Genomic DNA, 9,810 nt, shown 5'->3' on the forward strand with positions numbered 1-9,810 from the left:
TTGGCTGGATGGTAACTAATTCTTTCTGACATGCAAAAAACATTTATAGTTAAGAAGTTGCAAGATACCATAAATGGCCATATAAATTACTATAACTAGTTCATTTTTTGAGACTCTGGAAATGGTAATTCCTTTTCCTTTTTTTCAAGAACTATGAACTGCTATGTTATATCTAAAAAACATCTTATACTTTTCATAATATCAATAATGTTGGCTTTCCGTACTCCACCATGCACCTATTGCTTTTTATTTCACTATCCTATATTCCTCCCAAGCTAAAAATATCGCAATCCCGCCTCGGTTGTGTCCCATATATCTAACCACAAATGTCTCATTGGCCTTTCCATGCATCCTTCTATTCACTTCCATCATTATTGATGCCCACAAATAATTTTTGCATCATATTCCTCAAGTTTAGTTGCCAAACCTCGTCAACAACAACTACTACTATTTAAAATCAATCAAGTTATGTGAATCAATTGGATTTTTTTATATAAAGGTTGTAATGGACCAAGCTAAAGTGGGTAGTTGTTAACCCCACATTTTGGTCTTTGGTCCTAAAACACCACATTTATAAAGTGGAGTTGTGATCCCGTGCAGAAGCACAAGACAAAGATATATGCATGTTAATACCTAACTACCAAATCTAAAGGGGTGAGTTAAGGTGGTTAGAAGTTATTCACTACTACCGGCCACCGCTGATGTGGACATACCCAAATGGGTACCTCTCGTGACCATACCCGGTGCGGTCCAACCAAGGGCCCACGAAAGGATTGATCAGCCCAAGAGAAGCTGGGCTACACAAAGCACGCGAAGGCCCATGGACCTGGCGTGTGCAACAAAGACTAAGGTTGACTAAGGAAACTCCTACCTTGTGACCTAACTGGACACTGTAACCCGAGACATGGCTTCGCATATAAAAGCCATGCACAAGGGACAATACCCAAGAAAACCCTAGTTACGCTAGACCAATCTCATCGTAGCCATCTCGGTGATCTCTGTGACCCCATCGATAATACAAGCAGACAAGCAACATGTAGCGGTGCGGAGAGGTGAACCATCACCCCATTTATTCCACTATCCCTGGAAAAGAGGAAGTTACTACACAGCGTGCCCCGATTTTTGCGCACACTGTGCCGACAAATCGGTCCCTGCTAGTCAGACTTCTGACAAAGGCCCACAAGCGTCATGTCCCATCGACCACTCAGGGAAGCACTCGAGTGCGCCATGATGTCATTCCTGGCGTCATGTCATAACTCCTCCAGCAGGAGTTGACAAGAAAATGGGCCATGCCCACAAGCGCCAACTCCATTAAATCCTCCAACATGAGTCGATAAGGAAAGGGCTGCACCCAGAACTTGGCTCGAGTTTCTCCTTGAGTTCTACAACTTGAATCTATGCACATCTGTAAGCACCTGCTCATAGAACCGTGGGCTACTCCCATTGGGAGTGCTGGTCGCGCACCTGATAAGAAAAATAACTTTACTTGTCGATTGCTTCCGCAACATCGATTTTTGCCTTATGTTTGGCTGTATTGAACTTCACACAACAACCTATATGATGTCGAGTATGGAGTCCATAAATCCTCAATTTCCCAGATCGCATCCGTTGTGAGATTGAATCTGGATGCTACATCTACGACGTAAAGATAATCCCTTTAGATATTATCTATTGACCAGTTACTCGCCTCCGCAATGCTCTACCAGTTAACTACCGTGCCTATGGCATGATGAAAAATCCCGACGGATGCGTTAGGTACTCTTTACATAAGTAGGAGCTCGATTCGCTAAGGCCTCCATGCCACGAGTCGAGTTATGCCTAGAATATACCGGGCTCGAGTCCGGGGACTCGAGTTTGAGTAGATTGCGTAGTTTTTTTTCCCAAGAGCAATTAACCGTTCCCGATCCATCAGATGTACCAGGAACGTTAATCGATATCCCTATGGCTTTAGAAACACATTACATGTGAGCCTGATGCACTTCCAAGTCCACAACATCACCTTATAAATTTGCTGGCTCTAGACGATGCTCATAACGGTTTGAGTCTCTACGCGATTCTTCAACTCCCCTACACACTCAGGGGCTACTGATGTAGACATACCCAAACGGACACCTCTCGTGACCATAACCGGTGCGGTCCAAGCAAGGGCCCACATAAGGATTGATCAGCCCAAGAGAAGCTGGGCTACACAAAGCACCCGAAGCCCCATGGACATGGCATGTGCAACAAACACTAAGCTTGACTAAGGAAACTCATACCTTGTAACCTAACTAGACACGATAATTTGAGACCTTGCTTCGCATATAAATTCCAGGAGGGGCCGCCAGGCACAAGGAACGATACCCAACAAAATCCTAGTTACGCTAGACCAATCTCACCATAGCCATCTCAGCGATCTTTGTAACCACGTCGATAATACAAGCAGACAAGCATCACGTAGGGTTTCTCCTTCAGAGGCCTCAAGCTGGGTAAAACTCGCCTCGTTCCTTGTGTGTTGTGCTTGTACACCATCGAAACCACCAACATGCTTTTTCCCCAAAACTCAAGTCCATCATGTATGGGCATTGGTGTGGTTACCCCACGTCAACCGCCGAGGGTTGTTCCGGTGAGGCTATTGGACGCTACTACCCCATAAAACTACACCATACCTTCACCAAGTTGACACTAGTCTGTCACTTTCATCATATATGTTAATTTGTCTCCCATCTATTGAAAGTGTTCTAATCACGATGTTATGTACTAGTGACATGTAAGCCAAACATTTTTTTCCAACATAATCACCTTAGTTAGCACCTAGAGTATCGATAGTCCATTCCACTTCGATATCACATAGCAATGGATTCTAGTTGAATTCTTCTTAGCATACATAGCCTGATTGGCTCCCACCTAGAATTATATGCTCACACCATAGCCCATGCACCTTTTCTTCATGTTAGAATAACACTTTTTTAATGAGTTATATGTTGGGAAGAACACGAGAAGTTTATTTGAAGCTACCATCTATTGTTGTAAGTCGGTGGCATTAAGAAGTTCCAAAATTTGTAAGACATAATTCAGTCAACCATTAAAACCAGGAATCTAATTATTTATCATACTACAATGAAGCATCCATTTGCAGTGGTGATTCGAGGAACTGATAAATTCCAATTGCACAAAATAAAATCATTCTTTCCAGTAACATTCTAGAGTTTGCTAACTGTTTATATTTTCTTTTTTATATTGTAGGTTTCTCCTGAGAGATATGGTGATACATATACTCACTTCTACACTCGTTGGACTGTATCTTTCCTTATTTCTTTGTATTATCTAACTTTTCAGCTTCCATTTAATGACATTACCTGATTATACTTCTAAATAGAATGGATATGGAAGGAGGGGGTGCTACAACATGGATTGCCCTGGTTTTCAATTAGAACATGGATCGGAAATAACTCCAGGCTCTATTATAAATGGTGGTTCTATTGTTGGTGGGTCTGGTCAAACAATTACAATAAAAGTGATTAAGGTATGAAAACATTGTCTATTTTTTCAATACATTGATACTTAGATTTGATAAAGATTTAAGATTTGGAAAATCAATTTGGCTCCCCGGTTTATATGCTTCCTCTACCAAAAAAGCATATTTTGAAATGTCAAAAATATTTGACAAACAAATCTGCATATATATCTCCACAATTTATTTCCGTTTGTCAAGTTTCGCGAAAAATAGATATTTTTGTGGTCTCTATAGAAAAGAGAAAATTTATCTCGTGAAAAGTCTTATTTTAAGCACCGGATTTTGTCTTTTTTACACGCGCCACGTGATAAGTTGATTTTTCATGAAACAACTTTGTAAGCGCGTAGTACGTGGAGATGTACGTGTGAATTTTTTGTTTCAATTTTTTGAAATTTCAAAATGTGTTTAAGACATATTTCAAAATAAAAGGAGAATATCCTCCCATGTTTCAAAACATCGCTCCCAGTAAGATTTGACCTTTTAGATTCTATAGTACCTTTATATTTTGTATATATTTTGACTATGTATGCATTTCCAAAAAGGGTAGGGTTATTATTTGATCCGAACATATTTTGACAAGCCCAATCAAAACCATAGCAACCAGACACATGGTACATATAATGAGGAAAGTCATAAAAGAAGAAAAAATCACGTTTCCTGAAATTCAGGTTTTTAAAAGTGTTTCTCAGACACCAAAAATAGTAATGGAACGAATATATCTTCCAAGCGCGTGACAAATCATTTTGGTGGACTGTGTCGGCACTCTTTTCACCATTGTCTTCAACCATGATGTAAGATGATAAAACCATGCATGCACATTTTGCATAAATAAGTAATCATGTTTTTTTGTTTTGTTTGTTGAATGGCGCACCACCTATTTGACCTAAACATCACCCATCCAATATTTTCCACACATGCTAGGAATGGTATTAAGTTTTCTCGCATTTTATTATTCAATAACTTTTAATGTTGATAACAGGAGAAGTCTAGTGGAAATTGGTGGTTGTATTGCGGCATCAATGATGACACTCCAACAGCAGTGGGCTACTATGCTGCCAACTTATTTACAACATTAGCAACAAAAGCAAATTCCATTGCTTTTGGCGGAGAATCAATAGCCAAAGGGAATCTTCCAACTCCTCCAATGGGCAGTGGATCGCTTCCATCAAAAAATGCTGCATCATTTTTCAACATTCACTTTGTTGATCAGAATGGTCAAGCCACCCTTATACAATCAGACTTACCAGTTATTGCAAAAACTCCGAAATGTTATTATGTGTCACCAATAATAGGTGCCAAGTTTTTCTATGGTGGCCCAGCAGGCTGTGTTTAGCTACATGGGTAAACTATATGATGAGTTTTTGGTAGGATCGACAACAAATATAATAAAATTGTGATGTTTTGTTGAGTTTATTTTGAGCATTAAAAAATGTGATCTTGAGCTACATGGGAATAGTATCACTCAATAAAACAGGCATATCAATCATTGGTTGTAATGTACATGATCTTATCGTCATATTTATTGATTGGTAAACACTATCTATCGGTGTCCGGTTGGAAACAATCCGTCGGACCTCTCCGATGCCATCAATTTCGTCTCAAATCAGTATCTTTGAAGGGTCCATGAATGAACAGAAAGATCCTACATTGGAAAGAGATAACACATAAATATGCTAATTCGAGCCGTATAGCCGATGAAACCTCACATAAATCCCATAAAAATCTCACTTCCCCCTACAGGAAAACTCACAATTTGGCCTCTAAAAACCATAACCCTAATGGTGTCCAAAAGGGAAAACATATAGAGAGAAGATGAGTAGCCCGTCAGAGACATTACCTGCATGGCCGTTTTTCCTCGCTTCATCACGATCGTCGCCGGTGGCAGCGATCAATCGTCGATCGCCATTGTCATCGCGAGTGCTCATAGGCACCTATCCTGCACAGCTACGGAATGGCTGGGCTGAAAAGACTGGGCCGACCCAAAGTAAACATGTACCAATGTGCGCACCCTCCTCGACCCGCCGTTCCCAGCCACACCTTGTCCACGTCGGGAATCCTTGTTTGGAAAGGAAAAAAAGGTTTGCTTTAGACTGGGATTGCAAATATCCGTGTGTTGATTACCGGGATTGAGAGTTTGGGGTCCGATTTAGCTTTCGTCCATAACTTCAAGCTTTAAAATGGACTTAACTCTTAAGATTACCAACAAAGAGATGGATAATGTTCTTTCTACAAAGGCACAGCTCCATTAATTTCTACAGTTGTTATAACATCTGTTGGTATGCATGAAATCAGTTACTTCGTTTGGATGTCTGCATTGGAAGGCTAGATATTATATTGGGTTGAATGTCTAATACCCAGGATATTGAGATTGAGATTGAATATCAATATTTATGTTTGGATGTTTAGATATTCGGAACCCAGACTAGATATTGAGGTTGAATATCAAATTGTGTTTGGATGGTTAACATGTGGAATCGCAAATAAGGTTCTGTATTGGTTGCTGCTCTTCTGTCTCTTGTAAATCTTGCACATATAGTAGCACCTAGCCACGTACAGTAGTTATCCAATGAAATGGACATGTTCACATAACATGATATACGTGTGAAACTTGGTACGGCACAACCAAAATATCAAGTGGTCGTTGTGCACTTGATGCCCACTCTTTCAAGTGATATCGAGTGGATCTGAAAGGAGTTAGAAATCCAGGTCCATTCGTGTAACCAGCATCAACTAAGTAATATTTTCCTACGGTCAATCAAGAAACTTAGTTAGCTACGACGCAACGAAAATAGAAACAAAATGCCAAGTGAAAGCGTCCTACCATTAGGTACGACAAATGCATCTTGGCGACTTGTTCTCATTGCATCACGTAGGACTCTAGAGTCTAATGCTGAACCCTCCCATCCAGGTAATGCATAAAGAAATTTCATGTTCCAGTCAACAACACCAAGCATGTTAGTGGTTATCGCTTGTTTTCTATTTCTGTACCTTCCTTGGTCAGCCACATTAACACAAACATCAATATGGCAACCATCTATCGCTCCAATTGCATTGCCGAACCACTTCCATTTGTAATCATTCGGAGCTTGAGCAGAAGGATCTGGCAGCTTAATGAACTCTCTATGGAGAGATAGAATGGCCGTTAACGCACTAGAAAAGTGTGAACTTATAGTCCATAAAGACCTCTTGTATTGTCCACGCAACAACCTCATTTTCAGGCCATGACCAACTATCAGCAAGAACATGGCAACCTTTTCTTCAACATTAACATACATACTGTCCTTTAAACCACACTTCTCACGCAACATAACCCACAAATCATGGAAATTTCTTTTTGTTAGACGAAGTTGATCATAGCATGCAACTTCGGTCCCGTCGTACATATCTTTCAACAAGTACTTTCTAAGAGTGTGCTTATGCTCATCGTCAGAAAAACTCCCTAACTCCCTCGGCATCCTTTGTGTACTAAGATATGCCATCGCAAGAAGAGTGGATTCAAAGTATTTTTTCGTCAACACAATCCTTCTCCTCTTTCTTCTTTTATTTTCTTCCATTATGTAAGAAACCAACTCTAATTCTTCCGACATTTTTCAACTACAGTGTAGATCAATTCTATTAGCACGACATCCAATTTGTACTACAATATTTGACAAGCAGAAACATTATATGTACACATAATTTAATTAAAAGCTTGCTAATTTGACCACAACATACAACACATTCACAGAGAACACATGGACAACAGAGGAGGATGTCGGACAAGATAGGTGATGTTGGCATCCTGCAGAAACGTACCTCGCTTGGGTGCTGGACGCCGGCGATCACCGATCTTCGCGGGAGACAGCCGCCGGACGCCAAGGTCGCCCCCCCTATACATGCAGCACAAAACCAGATAAGATGGGGGAAGAGAGAGCAGAGACGAGATGGGGCGGCGAAGGAGGGATGGCTAGAGGCCAGAGAACACATGCGGATGTGGGCGGATGGGGGAGGAAGTCGGCGTACCTTCGTCGCCGCCGCCAGGCCAGTCTTCCGCCCGAGCGGAGGTGTAGAGAACAGAGGAATTGAAGCGGTGCGGGGCGAGGCGTCGAAGCGGTGCCTGGCGATGCGTCGAATCCGAATACCAATCGATGTCGAGCTAAATCCTTCGACATTCGGCCTCCCGTTTTTTGGCTGTGCGGGCCTCACGTGAATATTCGGCCCGAATAGCTACTTTCAATACGTAATACTACATAAAAACAGTTAGAATTGTGTATTCGGGACTTGAATCACCCGAATATCCAATACCACCCCCTCAATGTAAACATCCAAACGACATGATGAAAATTGTGATAACGAACAACTCAAAGAAGTCTCCCGCGAGACAAATTAATCGCTCCAGTGAGTGCGGGATAACCGCACGCACACAAAGCTCCCGCGTTCGCTCCTAATGGGCCGGTTCAGGTAAAGCCTCTTCTCCATATTTTCTTTTTTTTCTTTTCAAAAATTTCAAATTTGGTAAACTTCAGGTTTTTAAGAAAAACAGTATTCAAATTCGGCCACGGCCCATGTCGCTGCAGTATTACCGCATGCTAATGGGCGATGTATAGGTTTTCCGGTTTCTAGCGAGCGGGAAAACCCAGCTCACCCACATCGTGCTCCTGTCGTGTACCTACTTGGGCTTGGCCCACCAAGCAAGTTCGCGCGATTACCAGTTGACCTGGCATACGAGAAGCAAGTGAAGAAAGCAATCAGGGACGATCATGCACTATAATAAAATCGTTTACGCTAAAAATGATTCAGATTTTTTTTTAAAGTTCGATGGGAAAAACGTTCCAAATTTAAAATTGTTCATTGGTTAAAATAGGTTCAAATTTAAAAAAGAGTCCACTACGGAAAATGGTTCCAAAATAAAAAATATTTACCAGGTAAAAAGTTATAAATTAAAAAATGTCCATGATATAGAAATTGGTTTAGTTTTGAAAAATGGTTCTGATTTTAAATTTTGTTCACAGAATAACATAGGGTTCATATTTTGGAAACTGTTCATGATTTGAAAAAAGTTTCGGGTTCTAAAAGTTTTCGTTTAGGAAAAATATTACATTTTAAAAGTTGTTCAGCCAGTAAAATAAGTTTCAAATTTTAAAAATGGTTCGCTTGGTATAAAAATATTTAAATTTAAAAAATATTCAAATCTAAAAATGTTCACCTTTTGAAATTGTTTATGAATTTTGAAATGGTTCATAATTAAAAAATGTTCTCCGTGTAGAAAAATTTATAATTAAAAATGCTCATGATTTTGAAAAATATTTAGTTTTACCGAGTACAACAAAAAAAAAGACAAAGAAAATGGGGAAAAACCGGGGAAGCTTCTTACACATCGGTACAAGGTTTCTCCATAGTTACAACCAAAATAGAAAATCAGCGAGTCGAGGTTCTTTCCTACTGTATCTGCTCCTAGTGTTCTTGTATTTCTATGCTTTTGGTTGTTGTATCCTTACTACTGTTTGAGTAATACAAGTTCTACTTTCCAAAAAAAAAAAAAAACAGCAATCGATTTATTCGTGGAAGAGGAAAAAATGATGAGGAAAACAAAAGAAGAACTGGGTGCGATGGAGAAGGACACGGCGGCGAAGGCGACGGCGACTGCGGCGGCGGCGGCGGCGTCGAGGGTGTGCCGGCGGTGCAAGGCGAAGTACTTCCCATCGGACAACACGCCGCAGTCCTGCAGGTTCCACCCTTCCTTCTTCGTCTGCCGCCGCCACGACGACCAGAAGAGGTAGGTACAACCGTCGATTCCGGTCCTGGCTGCCATCCCCAGTCAGTCAAAAGATCCATCAATCGAACTGACCCTTAACCACGGCGCCGATGGTGCAGGTACTACGAGCTTAAGGACGGGGACCCGCCCTACGCCGCCAGGTTCTACGACTGCTGCGGCGCCGAGGACCCCGACGCTGCCGGCTGCGCCACCGCCTCCCATCTCTCCTACGACGACCCGGAGTAGCGAACTAGTATGCTTACTTCTTCTTCTTCCAGTGATCGATCTGCTGTGTCATGCTCGCCTCATACGAAAAATACATGTTCTGCTTGCAGTATGTACTCTCTAGCTATGTACAGTAATACTCTGCAAGTGATCTGGATCATGTGAAGAAATAATCTACCCAATTGATGAAATAAAATGATTTCCCATAATATCACTCGTGCACCTTTGCACATACTTAATTCTTTCTGCGAATGATTATTCCGAGTCCTATCTGAACAGACATTGTGGAGCCTGGGTTGCAAAATTAGTTTGTCTGAACCCTACTTCCAGTGGTCTGGATTGTGTGAAGAAATTA

At 41.2% G+C, this 9,810-nt stretch overlaps 1 protein-coding gene across 1 annotated transcript; it reads left to right on the top strand.

The window, feature by feature from the left end:
- Positions 1–9,084: 9,084 nt before the first annotated feature.
- Positions 9,085–9,476, top strand: LOC124682255. The gene is made up of 2 exons (XM_047216978.1): positions 9,085–9,251; positions 9,350–9,476. Exons 1-2 carry the CDS (start codon positions 9,085–9,087, stop codon positions 9,474–9,476), a joined length of 294 nt encoding a protein of 97 aa, XP_047072934.1.
- Positions 9,477–9,810: the final 334 nt, after the last annotated feature.

This window comes from Lolium rigidum, unplaced genomic scaffold, assembly GCF_022539505.1.
Source record: "Lolium rigidum isolate FL_2022 unplaced genomic scaffold, APGP_CSIRO_Lrig_0.1 contig_7894_1, whole genome shotgun sequence".
Classification (NCBI taxonomy): Eukaryota; Viridiplantae; Streptophyta; class Magnoliopsida; order Poales; family Poaceae; genus Lolium; species Lolium rigidum.

What these genes read in the sequence shown, in the direction of transcription:
- LOC124682255 (XM_047216978.1), top strand. Translation starts at nt 9,085, where the DNA reads ATGGAGAAGGACACGGCGGCGAAGGCGACGGCGACTGCGGCGGCGGCG. An exon ending in CGCCACGACGACCAGAAGAG is followed by an intron (nt 9,252 to 9,349) that starts GTAGGTACAACC and finishes CCGATGGTGCAG; the next exon opens with GTACTACGAGCTTAAGGACG.